We start from the raw sequence: 16,521 nt of genomic DNA on the forward strand, positions 1-16,521 counted from the left end.
GGGACCTGTCAGCATGGCCTGGGCAGGCCCTGGGCCAGCGAGCTGCCTTTCCTCCTGGCCCTGTGCAACCCCTGCCAGAGGCCAGCATGATGGGAGCATATGCAGTGTGCTCAGAGAGTTGCAGGGTCCTTAAAGGCTGCCTAAAAGCAGTTAGTGAAAACAACTTTTTGCAAAGTACCCACAGCAATAAAAAAGTGCAAAAATTTGAAACAGATTATTAAGAAAAAGCTAAAAAACATTCAGATGCCACAAATGAAATTCTGCACTACTCTCTGGTTTAAGACTGGAGTGAGTGTGTCACCATGGAAAGAAACCTGGAGATTCCCCTGCAAAAATCCACATGGATAGAGTGAGCAGATAACTGTTTATTATTGCACATAATCAAGCAGAACAACCGACAGAAAATTCTGGACAGTAGTACACAGATTGTAGTAAACAGCTTGCAAAATCTGTGATGAAAGTATTTTTGTGTGAAGAGTGAAAGGTATCTACATCTTTGTAAGACCTGAAAAGTATAACACAAAATCCTAGTCAGTTTTGAAAGCATGCACTTTGAGGTAAATCTGGTATTTTGCATCTAAGAAAATGAAATCCCGAAGGGGCTCTCTCTATGTATATATATCCATATCTCAGTGCAATATGGATACAGTTATATGTCACATAAAAGCAAATCTACCTACTTTTCTCAGAAGGTTACTAGGAGGAAAGCACATTACTGAGTGCATATCACATGCATAAAAAATAGGGGGTGGGGAAGGAATTACCTTAGCACTGTTGAAAAAGATCAATTTTTGTGCTTAGTGATAAATAAAAGCCCCTCAGGTCTCTCAATGGAAATTGTCTCGGTGGTGAATAAAAGCAGTTGGCATATTGAAAGTGCAGAGCTGGCAGGTGAATGCCATCAAAGGAAGATAAAACATCAAAGGCAGCAGAGCCTGGGGTTTGCAATACATTTATATTTAAGGAAAGAAAAAAAAAAAAAAGAAAATAAGCAAATTGCTACTAAACTATGCTCTGTGGAAGTGTAGATGATGCTGCACAGCTTTTTCAGGACTGGTACAGCCACATGGCTTTTAGGAAAGGATCACATTCATTTCCCCATACTTAATACCACATATTTGCTACTGTGGCAACATTCCTGAGCAGATAAGGTTAAAAAATAGACTTGGTTCACAAAAAAAGTATTGAATTATTCTCACTATCTTATGCCATAACTAGAGTAGTTAAATTAGGCAAGTTTTGCCCTGTGTCTCCAGTGAGTGTAATCCCCTGTGTGTATCTGCCACTCTGTCTCTGAAATCCTTTCAGATTGACCTTTGAAGCAGACTGAGCATCTGTTTTCCTTAACTATCATTTCCCCATTCTTTCCAGTCCAACAAGGTTTTCCTACCCAGTCCTGTGCTGTGGGACTTCAGGATACACAGAGTGCACAACCAACTATAAATAACATCTCTGATTATCTTAAAAAGGGATAGAAAATACACATTGCTCTTAAGGAAGAAACATGTCCAAGCACTCAGCCTCACACTAAACTGTAACTTCATCTGTGCTGACTTTCTAAGCTCGCACTGCTAAGGATCAGAGCAGATCATGGTGGAAAAATCTCCTTCCAAAGGTCACTCCCTGTGTTTCCCTTTGGGAAAATGGGTGCAAATCGCTCAGGCCTCTCAGCCTCGCACACACGAGCAACAGCTACAACTGCCCCACTGTACTCTGCCACTGCTCAAAGCCTGGCTGCTGCATATTTCTGAGCCCAACACCCAAATACACTGCAGTCACATATCTCTGCACCTTTTCTCTTTCAGGAGTAAGGCAACCTCTTCCACGACAGCCACCCTGCAGCATCCTCTGTCTGGAAAATCAGTTTGTTGGGTGCAATGAGAGGCCAGGACCTCCTACAGCCTGGCACACCAAGGGGAGGAACCTGCAGGTGTATGGAGGCATTTTCAGCAAGAACCTCCTTTTCACTGTGACTCACAACATTTTCATAGGAAAAAAATGGGGTAAAGGGATAAATTCAGCACACCTACTGCCTTTCCCCTTACAGCAGGAAGCCATCCACTGCAAGACACTTCTGTGCAGAGCATTGTTGGTGGCAGGAGAGGGCTTGGATGGTGCCTGGTCCCAAAAGAGGCCCCATCTCCACCCAGAGCACACCCCCACAGGCACCAACAGCCTTGGATTCACCAGTCCCTCACACCACACCCCACAGCCCCATCCGTGGTGCATCGGCCGCCACGGGCAGGACTTGGGTCACACTTCAACAAGCCCAATTTCAACTTGCTCCCCCTCTCAGTCCTCCATATATGGAAAATGATGCCAGGTGACAGGGGAAAGGAAAGACTTTTTGTTCATCCCTTTGGATGACTTCCAAGCACATAGAGAAGTGTCATCCACCCCGAGGCACGGCATGGCTCTCATGAGTCATTCTGGTTCTGTATTGCTTCATCTCCATGCCATGGATGACAATCTTTGGAAAATCTCTGACACTGAGTCAACCAAAGGAATAAATGCATCAGTGTGCACACATGAGACCTTCTCACTCATTTTCCTACAGCTACAGATAAATCCCTCATCCCTGGCATGGCAGGACAGTTGATGGCTTTGGTGAGAATAATTCAAGGCAACTGCTATTTTATACAAAGAAGAGGAGACCACGGTGCAGAAACCCTGTCTTTTCCTTGGTAGATTGCAGAGGCCAGCCACAGCCTGGGAGCAGGAAACTGATCTTCAGACACTCGTTTAAGGTTGATGTTTGCAGTGCAACCTTGGGATCTCAAGTCCTCCTCTTAGGTGTTTCCAGGTGGCTGAACTTTAATCCCCTGCCAAGGTCTGAGGTCTCCACCAGCAGCAACGCCTGTCCCGGACACAGATAAATGAGAAAGTCAAGGGAGAGCAAAACACATGACCAACACATCACCACAGCTGTCTGCAAGGCTTTCATCTGTGCAAGCTGAGTGAGACTAAAAACATGACAGAAAACAGTGCCCACACTTTTGTCCTCCAGCAGGTCCTGGGAAAGCAGCCCCATATCCTCACAGGGGCTTAAAGGTGTCTCTTGTGTTAAGTTCACATGAGGCTCAAAGGTCAGGTTCAGCCTTGATGGCAAAACCTCACAAGATTTTATTGCCAATAAATCCAAATGTAAACCCTTATCCCAATTCAAGTGGAAGACTTGAGCAAGCTCCACTCTTACAGACATCTTGATTCATATTTATCTTTAGTAAGATAATTATGTAACAACCACTACCGAACTAGTACTGGTGCAATTAGAGCTGCAGTTTTCACAGTTGCATATTTTCGATGTGTTCTTGCATCTTGCTGGTCTGAGTGCCAAGAAATACCATAAGGCACAAGTTAAGTGGGAGCAGCCATGTTGAAACAGCAAATTGAAAGTGTTTCTTGAAGCACTTGCAGCATTTGCAGTAAACAAATTTCAAATTTAACAGCACATATTCTTGCACTGGAATTCTCACTCTATTAAACATGCCCATGGGTACTGGGAAGGCAAAACTATATGGTGGGACTGTATCCCACCAACAGAGTATATGTTCTTAATTTTGAGAAAACTTATGAAATTATGAAGTAATTTCATGCAATAATTTTATGACATTTTATGAAAAGTGAGTCAACTTTAAAACACGCAGTGACATCTTCCAACTGAGGATAAAATCTCATTCTGCTTCTTACCTTGTTCAAGAGGCTCATCATGTCAAAAAATGTACAAATAGGATGGCCAGACCAATGTTCAGTAAGATGACCATACAGATCACAATTGTGTTAGGTCCCTGAAGAAAAAACCCAAAAGAGAGTATTACACACCACAGCTCCAGTGGAAGAGACAGACAGCTTGATTCTGCTGTTCAAAAATATCACAATCATCCCCTCCCAATGCACTGAAATCTGGCATTTAAAAACCAGCCTGAATTTCAAACTAGTGGAATGCTTATCCTGTCCTATTCCTACTTCTTCCCTGCAAATTAATTTGAAGGAGGTTGAATCAGGCTTCTTTTGCAGCTAAATTAGATTAAAGGAGACGCTGACCACAGGAACATGAACTGCTGATCCCATGTCAGGCTGCTCCTCCCTTCTGCATCCACACTGCCTGTGTTTGTAAACTTGCCATTTTTAATATCATAGAATCATAGAGTGCTTTGGTTTGGAAGCAGGCCTTGAAGATCATCTATTTCCAAACCCCACCAGATGAACCCATGTGAGACTGCTGAATTTCAGACCAAAGTATCTCCAGGCTGAGCTTTTCTAAAGTCACATTGGAATCATTCACATCCAAAGGGCTGTAAGATGGGACTCAGAGGGCTAATAAAATGTCTGGGTTTCCAGCTGTATTTGCTAAGAACAAAATTGAGTTTCAGTGACTGTATTTTAAACCTGGGAAATTGGCTGGTGATTCAACATCACAGTTCAGCTCATGAGGTGCCCCTACAGCAAAAAAAGTAAATGTAACGGGTAAAAGGGAAACACACTTGAGCTTCTCCTGTTTTTTCCCCCCAAATTTCAACAAGTTGGCTGGTAATGGGGCAGGAAAAGAAGGGAAGAAAAGTGGATAAAATAAATTGGAAGATGCCTGGTTTTGCACAAATTTTGAAATACAATGTGTCTGAAAGCATATCTGCCCAGGTAAAGAGCGGAGGCCAAAAGAGGAGGGTTATGAACGTCAGGCCAAACATGCAAGCAGGGCAGGAGAGGGGGATATCAAGACTCTCCTCCAGCGGGCTCTAGATCCCAAAAGGAGCTTCTGGGCACCCACTGCAGCCCCAGGCGCAGGAGATCTGCATCCCTCTGGGCCCTGCCAGACCTCATGGGGAACAATAAAGCAAAGGCAAAGGTGGCTTCCAGGAAACTCCCAGGGATGCCCCACGTCACCTCGTCACACTCCTCCGCCTTCTGTACTGCCACCACTGCCGCCGCCTGGGCTGGGCCACGCTTGGGCCCCGCCTTAGGCTCCGGCCGGCCTGGTGCCCTGGCCTCAGTCTTCCTGTCGGCCGTGGGCTCGGCCCGGCCCGCGGCCCTGCGCTCGGGGCTGGGGCGCTGCTGCAACTCCTTGGGCCGAGGCGGCTCCGGCTTGGCCTCTGCCGCCACCGCTGCCTTCTCCTCCCGGGCCTGCGGCGGGCCAGGGGTGTCCCCCCGGCGCTGGGGCTCCCCCCGGGGCTCCGGGGAGGGCGGCTCGTTCTCGGAGAACTGCTCCTCCTCATAGTCCGTGGCGGGGGTGACCGGGGACATCCGCACGGCGTAGCTGTGGTAGCCCTTGAAGAGCTCGGCGTCCGGCTCGCCGTGCGCCATGCGCTGCAGCGGCCCGATCTCCATCTGCTCGGCGGGACGGCTGCGGCCCCACGAGGCCGGCCGGGCCTCGCCGTCCGAGGGCGCCGGGCTCCCGCTGCCTGCCTCGGCCCGGCTGCCCAGGCGGAGCGCCCCGTCCTGCCGGGGGGCCGCCTTGGCCCGCTTGGCCTCGGGAGGGGTGGCGGCGGGGCTGGGCGCCGGGCTGGCGCGGGGCCGCGTCTCCTCCTGCTCGTGCAGCTGGGGGCTCTCGGGCGGCGTGGGCGGCGGCGGGGCCGCCTCGGGCCGCGGCGCCTCCTCCTCCATGTTGACAGCGTGCTCCGCGTTCTCGATGATCTCCTGCAGCAGCTTCCGCTTCTGGTACTCGGGGCCTGCAGAGAGACGGCTGGTGTGAGGAGTCACATCGTCACAGAATCACTGGGTTGGAAGAAACTTCCAAGATCATCGAGTACAACCCATGCCCCAACACCTCAACTAGACCATGGCACCAAATGCCACATCCAGTCTTTTCTTAAATACATCCAGGCATGGTGACTTGTGGGATTCTTTGTGTGGGGACGGTCATCAGGACAAACTCAGGTGCTCTCTATGTTCTGGTCTTGAAGTTTGCAGTTTATTACAAAGGGCGTGGATGTATAGGGCCCTGCTGAGAGCTGCCAGCTGCAGCTCTGAGCAGGACGGAGAGAGACAGTGGGGGGGCAGCAGTTCTAATAGATAAGAGAGGGGGGTTAGAGAGAGATTTTCCTGTTTACAACACAATAAATCTTTTTTGTCGAATATTCTAATTTCCACTAACCAATCTAATACAAGATACAAATTCTCTAACATTTGCATGCAACCTATAGGAATCGCTATATTACCATGTTTAACTGCTTTCTTATCTCTAAACCTTATCTTTGATCCTTCCCATCATCCTTGGAGAAGATATCTGCTGGCTTTTTGGTATTTGTGGCATTTGGCATTATCTAAACAAAGGGAAAAGGCCTTCAAGCATTCACATTGTTGCTCTCAACCACACAGTTGAAAACTGCTATCATTTTTATCTCGCTTACGGTTTCAAAATCTTTTGCTAAGCGCTCATATTTATAAGTTTTTCCTGGTTCATCCTTCCCAACAGTGACTCTGCCACCTCCCCAGGGAAAGCAGAGTCACTCTGGGAAGGGCACAGCAGGGTACCCCATTCTGTGGCACCATTGTGGCTTTGGCAGCTGTGCCCCTGGCAGCAATGGGTTTGGGGACCATTGAGGGTCCAGGCTGCAGTCTAGGACAGGAGGCACTCTCAAACCAGATCCTGCTGCTAGGAGGAATTTCCTCCAGGAACTCCCAAAGTCTCCAAGCCTTATTTTGGCCTGTCCAGTTGAGAAGAGCTGAAGCAATGGGCAGGAGCTGCAGGAGCTGCAGATAAGGTTAAAGAAAACAATGAAAATCTGCAGCCAGCTTGTTGTGGTCACACAGATGGGTCATGCTGGGACTTAGAAGGATACAGCTCCCAATGAACTTTGTGGGTTTTTTTATTTAATGGCTGGGAAACTCTTCCATGTGGCTTCCTTGGTGTCAAATAGCATGGTAACTTCACAGGATACACAGGATAACCAGTGTCATCGGGAAAGGCAGGGTCCCCAAATGATCTACATGCCATCCACCACAATAGGAAAAACATGTTTCTTATATATGGAACATTGCTGGAAGTTATACAACCGTCTTGTCTGCCGTGAGCTCTACAACAGCAGCAAAATTACCTGACACCATCACAAAAGGTGACTCAGGGCTTCAGATTTCATTTTGGCCTTACCACTGCCTTGTGAGTCCCTAGAAACATTGCCTCACTTCAATTGTCCACCTATCATTAAATCTTCTTATTAACCCTACTGCAAATTTCAGCCCAGCCTCGGTCAAGGAAATTCAGACGGAGCTTGACAGCGAAGATATCCACCAAAATGCATCACTAAAGAACTGGGAATATCTTGTGGAATAACAACCCTCCAGCGTGCTCCACATGCTGAGACGTGCTGGAAGAAGGGTCCCCACACATCACTGTGATGCTCATAGAAAGTGAGAACACGAAGAGCATCCTGTGCAGTGTGAGCTCGCAGAGCAGCTTCTTTGAAAGCAAAGCACCTGCTCTGCCTCATTCTGCTGAACCCCAGTGATGCTGAGGAGTGCAGATGTACAGGGCTTGATCTGTGCTCCTTAATGACACAGATCCTGGAGCCACACTGTCTCTGACTGCCTTAAGGTCCCTCCCCTCATCTCCTCCATCTCAAGGACTGATGCAGACCTGAGTCAGGTTGGGAAATTTGGCTTGGTTCTCCTTTCCCTGTCATAAGTCAGTGGTATGATTTGCACACTGCTACCTCCTGTCCATGCAGGCAGTATCTCCACTTGGAGGGGCAGTGGGGAAAAGGAGGGCCCTGATTTCAGCTGCTCTGATCTGCCTGCACACTCCTGTCAATCAGCAGGTGACCCATTCAGGGCCATTTATTTCTGGCTGCAACTGAGTTATTTGGAAGCCATTTCAACAGTTGTTCAGACTCCTCAAAATAGGCTGCCTGCAGCTCCAGGCTCCTTGCTCTCCCCTGCTGCTTTCTTCTCTTCCTGAGTAATTTACAACACAAAAACCCCCAACTGCCTGGAGGACATGCACTCACCTCCTCACCTTCATCTCCCAGCACATTTCAGCAAGGGTTTTGGCTTCCATCCTTCTCTAAGTTACTGATATCCTAACTGAATGTCAGGGCTCAACAGTTATTAGGGATATGGGGCTTGCTGAGCAGGACTGCCTGTGCTAGACACAACACTGTCAATCTGCCAGGATAGCAGGGAGAAATACAGCTACCAAACACTGCTGGGCTCTCCTGGCTGTGTGAGCAGAGTTCTCAGTCCTAGCAAAATCCAGGGCTGGTTTATTGTCTATTTGTTCCTGGATGGTGCAACCATGTCAGAAGAGATATATTCTTGTGCACTTTGGGAATTTAGTGGTTTAAAAGAAGAATAACATGCATCAGGAGCTTAGAAGGCCACTGAGAGAGGCCAGGACCCAAGTGAAGCCCTGCATAACAGCAGCAAGAGGATCCAGCTCCTGAGGAGCCAGGAGTGGAGGTCAGGCTGCCCCAAGCATTCTACAGAGACTGTTTCAATCGTCTCATTCAATCGCCATGGGTAGAAAAAATAATCTAGCTAGATGTCCAAAACCTCCCCACAGGAATTCCAGTTTCCTTTGTCTCTGTGCTATAAATACCCCAGTGTGCAAAGGGTGAATGTAGAGCTCTGAGTGGCAGCTGGGGGCTTATGTGAGGATCAAGAGACATTTAGCCATTCCTAAATGAAGTGCCATGAGCTGGCTCATGCCCATGCCCAGGTGCTTTGGTGTTTCCCCACTCAAAGCCAGCTCCAACAGGCCTTGCTGGGTGCTGGGCAGGAAGAGGCAGCCCCCCAGCACGGTGTTTCCCCAGCTCATACATGCAGGACAAGGCGAGAGTATAGGGAATTTAGGAAAATCTGTCAGCCTGACTCTCCCCAACCAGGCACCAGCTTTTAGCTGTTCCCATTTCCCACTGTGTGCCCTGGGCCAGGGTGTGGTACAGGAGATGCAGAGACACCGAAATCAGAGCAGGGGAAGGTGTCAGGTTTTGCTGAGCAGGAGTCAACCTTTGGCTTCCACCCCCAGTTTTACTGCTGTGATAGTCCCTGTGATCCTGCCTCAATAACCATGGGACACTCACTCCAGGCAATAAATCCAGATAATAAGAAAGACAGAATGAAAATATAGGCACATGCAATTTTATTTTCTGTTCTGTTATTACCTTCACTGTTTGTAAAGGAAAGTTTTCCAGGAGGAGCATACCTCTAGCTAGCTCAGTCCAGGGAAAAGCAATGGCATTCACAATGCTGCTTCTAATATTACACTTCCCATCTACTAATCCTCAGTGCTTGGTCTCACAGAAGGAACCTCCCAAGTGTTTCCCCAGCCAAACAATTAGCAGTGATGCTAACAAATGAATAGAGAATCAGGGAAATAGTATTTTGTATTAGCTGCTTTCTTATAGGATATTACAGCCCGTAATTAGCAGAGTCTGATTGTTCTGAGGGCCCACAGGATATGGGTTTGTGAGTCAATGTGCAACACTGTTCCAAGCAAAAGCCACAAGGGATATATCTACAGGAGAGCTGCAGATAGCCCCAAGCTTACTGCCTGTCCTGTCTGGTGTTCTAAGGGCTTTGGTGTGTGGAAAAACATGAAAAGCTGAGAAACTGTGGGGTTATCCTTCAGGCTAGGGTAACAGACCAAGTGAAACAGTGGTAAAGAGGACAGCAAATCAGCCAGGGCAAGGGGCTGGCTGCAATTGAGCAAAAGAGGATTTAGGATAGACAGGAAAAGTGGGTGAAGCACTTGAACAGACTCCCCATGGAAATTTCAAGACCCCTCTTGGAAGATTCTTCTGATCCTACCTGGCTGGTAGAAGTCTGGGGAGAGCTCCCTGGCCATCATTCTGGCTATGCCTGATTCGTTGTTGGCTGCCTGAGCCGCCTGCTCAGACCCTTCAGCCTTGGCTTTGGCATGAGCCGTCCTGCAGAGAGAAGAGGGGAGAACAGTGAGCACCCTCTGAGCCAAGGTCCTCCCAGCTCACACAGCAAACCCTGGCACAAAAACTGAATCAGCCCATCTGGCATAACAGCACTCAGAATTTGCCCACATGACCCAAAACTCTACACTCAGGGAGAGAAGAGTAGATTTTCAGCATGGAAGGGGCCCAGATGCTCAAGAGTAAGGTGGAAAGGTTGCACATAGGGAACAGGCAGGTGGATTTCCAAATGTGATCATCTTCACATGCTGCAGGGAGGCAGGAGGTGCTGCAGAATGGGCTCACTCACTGCTGTCCTGCTCAGAGGAATGACCAAGGCATCACATAGGCATTGCTGGTGGCTGAATTCCTCTGTGTGTCACCAGCCCTGAGCTGCTGCACCTCGCCAGAGGCAGTGTGTCCCTGCTCAGCACATAAGATGGGTTTTCCCAAAATTTCTCTCTTGTAGCTCTCCAGAAAACAACATGCCTTGTCCAGGGCTCCTTTACTGGCTGCAGCCTGACGGGCTGATCTCAGCAGAGCTGTTGTCTCCCTCCCAGCTTGGCTCTCTGAGTCCTCTCTGCTCCTTCCCAGCACATCTCCTCCTTGCTCCATAGGGTACAGGCTATGGGAGTTATTTTACTGGACAGCTGTCATATTCCTCACATGCCTCATGCTTGGGGCCCTGTGATCTTATTGCTAAAAGCAGGGCTGGCTTTACAGCCCAGCTGCTTGCAGTCTGGAAAGGACCTGACTTCAAACAGCAACATTGCACCTTAAAAATAAGGGTGGGTGAAGCACAGTATGTTCAGCTGCTTTTGCTGCACTCAGATCTTACTGAGAGCTGCCTTCCCCATGCTCTCAGTGTCATATTTTCTGAGGCTCTCCATATTCCCTGTTTCACATTTTGTGTGATAAGCAGTTAGCATTCCTGAAACACCAGTTCAACCTAAATTACAACCTTTAATGTGGTCTTAGGGTGTTTGATGAGCCCTTTTCAAATGCAGGTTGGTATCTGGTCATGTTTAGGACAAAAAAGGAGGAAAGAGGCAGTTCTCATTCCTGCAGTGAAAACACTCCAGAGGAATTTTTGGACTGTTAGTCATGAAATAAGGATTGATTCCTTCCCATTAAACTGAGATGCAGTAGGCAGACAAGACAAGCTGAAGTCTAAATACTCAACAGGTGCAATGAAAAGACAATAGAAATGCTGTTCTGAGACCCTTACAAGACAGAAGATGAACACATGTGCCATTCTGAGTAGCTGCAGGGAAAGAACTAAAAGTAGTGCATCAATCCCAACTGATACAGGCAACAGTGTGAGTTGACAAGGGCCAAAAACACTCCTCAGGGCCCTGATAGAGAAGAGGCTGCAGAGCTGCTGTGGCTCAGCCTGTCCCTCCCTGGGATGACATCCCACTCTGCTGGAGCCATGATTCACCTCCTTGCCCACACTCACACGTTATCGCCCTGCTTTCTCTGCAGGTTCAGCTGCCTGGGATTGCAGTCATTCTTGGTCTTTTTATCCAAAATTATTACAGCTCCTGAAAAACCCAGAAACACGATGAGGCAGAAAACAGCATTTTTAGGCTGCTGCTTGCAAGCAGGGGGTCTGAGCCAGTCCTGAACAGAGAAAGCACCTCCTTTTTTGGTTGCATATAATCAGTGTGATTAATTCCACTATAATCTGACAGGGGCTGAGGAGGATGTGTCTGTGCTCTCCATGCCTGGGGGATCAGAGTGGTCTGGGTGTGCTGTGCCTGGGGCACACAGCCTGCCTGGCGCCAGCCCCAGGGAACAGGCTTGAATGGAGCATCCAGCTCTTCATGCTTCAGGCCCTGCCTTTGTCCTGCTGCTCCAGGAGGATGAGATTCACCATCAAGAGATAAAATTCTCCCTTTCAGTTGCTCTCTGAGCCAGGCAGATGCTATCCTGACCAATTCCCAGCCAGACAATCAGCCAGCTGGCCCCAGCAGGGGGAACAGCAAGCAGCTCCTGGCAAGTGCTTTCCTCAAAGTAGCTCCCAAAGAAGTAATCTGGAAATGCACTAGATGCGGGGTCTGCTCTCACTAGTAAGGACAGAGCTGGACACGTCACCAAGTAGGTACAGATGGCTCCTGCATGCTCAGCTCTCTCCCAGCACCTGGGGATGTTGGAAGTTGAGGAAGCTCCCAGTTAAGCTTTTCTTCTGCAGGAGTTTTGATTTCCTCCAGAGAAGCTGCTGGATGCTATTTGATGGCAATTCCTGCAGATGGAGAGATGGCAAGACCAAGAAGATCCAGCCTGGGTTGCAGAGGCTGCAGTGAGGATGCTGTGAGTGGTGAGGAGCTGAGCCATCTCTGTGAGACACTGCAGCTCCAAGAGTAGCAGGGCTCTACAATGAGGGGTGTGAGGGCAGGACACTCTGGGGCAGCTGCACACACAGAGCAGTGACAAGAAGCTGAGCAGCACAACTTTGACATCCTGCACTGCTCATGGCAGCTCTCACTCCGTGGGACACAGCTGGCCTCTGCTTCTGTTCCCCTGCTTGCAAAGTCATCCAGATGTGTTTGATTTGGGGGGATTATGGGCAACACAGCTGCACTTTCAAATCTGGCTCCTCCAGCAGAGCACACATCGGCCCTGTGGGCATCCCAGGAGAGCAGTGCTCCCACAGCCAGCACATCCCAGGAGAGTACTGCTCCTACAGCCAGCACATCGCAGGAGAGCACTGCTCCTACAGCCAGCACATCCCAGGAGAGCACTGCTCCCACAGCCAGCACATCCCAGGAGAGCACTGCTCCTACAGCCAGCACATCCCAGGAGAGCACTGCTCCCACAGCCAGAACATCCCAGGAGAGTACTGCTCCTATAGCCAGCACATCCCAGGAGAGCACTGCTCCCACAGCCAGCACATCCCAGGAGAGTACTGCTCCTACAGCCAGCACATCCCAGGAGAGCACTGTTCCCACAGCCAGCACATCCCAGGAGAGCACTGTTCCCACAGCCAGCACATCCCAGGAGAGCACTGCTCCTACAGCCAGCACATCCCAGGAGAGCACTGCTCCTACAGCCAGCACATCCCAGGAGAGCACTGCTCCCACAGCCAGCACATCCCAGGAGAGCACTGTTCCCACAGCCAGCACATCCCAGGAGAGCACTGCTCCTACAGCCAGCACATCCCAGGAGAGCACTGCTCCCACAGCCAGCACATCCCAGGAGAGCACTGCTCCCACAGCCAGCACATCGCAGGAGAGCACTGCTCCTACAGCCAGCACATCCCAGGAGAGCACTGCTCCTACAGCCAGCACATCCCAGGAGAGCACTGTTCCCACAGCCAGCACATCGCAGGAGAGCACTGCTCCTACAGCCAGCAGCCTGGCCCCAGCAGGGATCATGGCTCAACTGCTGAGATAATTTATCTGGCAGCAGCCAGGTGATGAACATTTAGCTTTCAGAAACATGGCACAGAATCTTAAGCTCATCTTCCCTGGTTAAGCCCCACATCCCGAGAGCACCAAGGGATGCAGTGCTGCTCGCAGCCCTCCAAAAAAATCTGCACTCAGGGTTTAGTAGCACTCTGACAAAGCCCAGGCTAAAGGAAAGGGTCCAGCCATAACAATAACATATAACTGGCCTCAAGTATTCCTGAATTTGTTATTTATCCATGTGGCTGGCAGAGCCTGGGAGCTCAGCACAGAGGAAAACTTGGCCCTTGCAGCAAAGCAGGAGACAAACACCAGCCACCCTGGGAGAGCCCAGTGCATGCACAACAGCCTGTCCCATCCCATGGCCTGGGGTCTGCCAGGAGCAGGAGCTAAGGAAAGAAAAAGCCCAGGGAGGTTTGAGGGTATCAGGAAGGTGATCTTCAAACCCCAGAAGTGGAACATGGAAGAGGAAAAATTTCTTCCAAGGTTAAGATCTCAAAATGCAGAATGAGCTTTTGCAAAAAGGAAATGCCAGCCTTGATAAATTTGATGCTATTCAGGCACACTTTAATAGGGCCATACTTTTTTATTTACTACTGTTGTGTTGTTAGCTCCCAGTAACTCTAGAGTAAACAGCCCCTGCAAAAACCAACAGAGCAGAAAGTCTGGAGATAGAGGAGCTCAGTGGAAACTGAAACACAGACCCAGGGGCTTTAGAGCAGACAACAGCAGAATCCAAAAAAACCTTTTCAAGGCAGCATTGGAAAACAACGCACAAACAATATACACATCCAGCTAGAGGAAATAAACACAAGGAGAGACCTTTACAAAACCAACCCAGTGCTCCCCATCCCAAAAGGCAGCACTGCCAGGATGAATGCTTCCCAACTGCACCCTGAACCATTTCCCTGGGCAGAGCTGTTAAAAATAGCTGCAGTGAATTCTTTGCAAGGAGGAGCAGCAGCTCGGAGCTGAGCTCAGGGGAGGCATGTGGGCAATGTCTGCAGCCCCTGTCCCAGCCCTGCTGCCACTACCTCATGGCTGGAGCACAGCGGCTGCCGGGCTTCACACCCAGCAGGACACAAGGGTTACATGCATCTGCTGCTTTATTTGCTCCTCTGGCATGGCTCTAATGCTTTAATCGTTTTTGTACTAGTGCAGGACAGAGCACCACTCCTGTCCTTCCTGGCCATCTCCCAGAAACACTGCCTGAATCATTCCTCCAGCTGCTGCTGAAATCCCCCACGGACACACGAGCCGCAGCTGAGCACTGTGCTAACAGGTGAGGCCCAGCCCGGGCCAGCACGCCCAGCTCTGTGCACAGTTCATGTGGTTTTGCACATCCACATTGGATTAGACTGCAAATGAAATTGGAATTAGCAGGGAATGCTGCAAATACCAGACAGAGCTGGGGTGCCTGAAGATGCAGCAATGACCTTGCAGCTAGTAACAGGGGAAGAGTTCAGCTCTCTGCCCTTCCTTCTCCAGGGTCTCCCTTCTCCCTTGTTAAATCCCTTGTTGATTCAGCAAACTCTGAGCAAGGACCAAATTAACACCCCTCCAACCCAATCCATTCTATGATTCTATGATTCTATGATTCTTGCCATTCTTGATATTAGGAGCTGTCTAGAAGACCACTAATCAAAAGTAATTAATGAGTCAGTTCTGCGAAGAGAATCTTCTGCTGAACTCCCCTGTCCTGGAAATTGGCTTTTCCACTCCCAGCCAAATTCCAGCATCCAGCAGGAATCATTTTGTCCTTCTGAAGAAACGGAAAATAATTGTTTATCTTGGCAGGAATGTTTGCAGAACTCAGAAGGGATCAAGGGAAAGCTAAAGAAGTGTTTTTGTTAATGACATCATGGTCCCTTCTGTGCTCACATTGTGAAGGGCAAGAGGACACAAACCTAACCAGCACTCACCTGGGCTGGGGCTGGGACTGGATAACATTTAAAGGTCCCTTCCAGAATTCTATGATTCTACATCCTGACTAGGACAGAACTTTCTGGCTTCTCCATTTGACACATTTATGTCATCTCTCTAGCTAGAGCATCCCTTTCTTCCTTCTCAGTCCCAATCTACCTCCTTTGTCTCTCTCCCTCTGCCTCCCACCAAAACCCTGCTACCCTCATTTATCTGTAACCAGCCCATGGGACTGAATATCCCTCTTCAGTTCACCTCTTATGCCACTTTCCCTGCCCTCAGTCAAACCCATCTGTCCCATCCCATGGGTGTCCTGCCCTGACAGACAGCTGTAACATTCATGTTCCTTTTGCTCTTTTTGCTCCATCACTCACATGCATGTACCCACTCCACTTCCACTCTGACACCCCTGGGGTGTTTGAGCCTTTGCTGCTTTATAATATGGTTCTGCACCCGCAAGGTGTGATCTAAATCATGAAATAAGTATAAATCAACACAATTTGCATCCTAAAGGAAATACCTCCATACTACTGGAGCAGAAAACCAAAAAGAGAAACCATCCTGACCTTGCAGAGCAGCTCATGAGATGCCCCAGGCTTTTCCCTCTCAGTACCAGCACTTACACAGAAGTGATAGCACTTTGTATATGCCCAGGCTACTTGCCTGGATAAATCAGACCTTTTCTCCTTCCTTCCACAGAAAGGGCATGACCAGGCCATTCAGCCCACAGAAAAGCATCCTTTTCTCTGCAGTGCTTTAGGAGCATAGGGCTGGCAGAACTCCCTGTCACCTAACGAGCTCAGCCTTTATGATTACTTGGTGAATTTTTAAAATACCGAAATGTTATCCTTAGCTCTAAATAGCTCTGAGCCACTGCATCTTTCACTGAGGGATACTTCCCCTTGGAACAGTTAAAGTGATATTAATCTTTCAGCAGACAGATCTGCAGCTGTCTTCAATAAGATGACAACCTACTCACCCCAGCCCCACATATGGGAGATCTGCTCCATCAGTCTCTGCCACCCAAGTGGCCCCAAAAGGAGCAGAGCAAGCCAAAGCCTGTGGGCTCAAAGGGCTGCTGGCCCCAGGATGACACCACAGCCCAGGGACACTGCAGCATGGGCAGGACAGGCAGCTCCTGGCCCTGCTGGAGCCTGTCCTGCCAGCACAGCCAGGCTGGGAGCAGCTTGTCAGAGCATCCACAGAGGTGTTTTTTGGAAAAGCGGGGATCTGTAGCTGCCAGCTGGACTCTCTTCTCCCCCTGGTTTTCAGGGCCACCCTGCTGCTCTGGGTGCAGATTGAGAGGAGCCCTGAGGAGCAGGAGCAGGTCCCTC

At 49.3% G+C, this 16,521-nt stretch overlaps 1 protein-coding gene across 1 annotated transcript in view; it reads right to left on the minus strand.

The window, feature by feature from the left end:
* Positions 1 to 345: 345 nt before the first annotated feature.
* JPH2 (junctophilin 2) overlaps positions 346 to 16,521 on the minus strand; it is a 33,904-nt gene continuing 17,728 nt past the window's right edge. Inside the window, exons 3-6 of the mRNA XM_056507768.1 lie at positions 9,745 to 9,863; positions 4,885 to 5,666; positions 3,691 to 3,788; positions 346 to 2,857 (exon numbers count right to left, since the gene is read on the minus strand). Coding sequence (XP_056363743.1) covers positions 3,708 to 3,788; positions 4,885 to 5,666; positions 9,745 to 9,863 — 982 coding nt within the window. The 3' untranslated portion in view covers positions 346 to 2,857; positions 3,691 to 3,707. The remainder of the gene's footprint in view (positions 2,858 to 3,690; positions 3,789 to 4,884; positions 5,667 to 9,744; positions 9,864 to 16,521) is intronic.

Source organism: Oenanthe melanoleuca, chromosome 20 (assembly GCF_029582105.1).
Source record: "Oenanthe melanoleuca isolate GR-GAL-2019-014 chromosome 20, OMel1.0, whole genome shotgun sequence".
Taxonomy (NCBI): Eukaryota; Metazoa; Chordata; class Aves; order Passeriformes; family Muscicapidae; genus Oenanthe; species Oenanthe melanoleuca.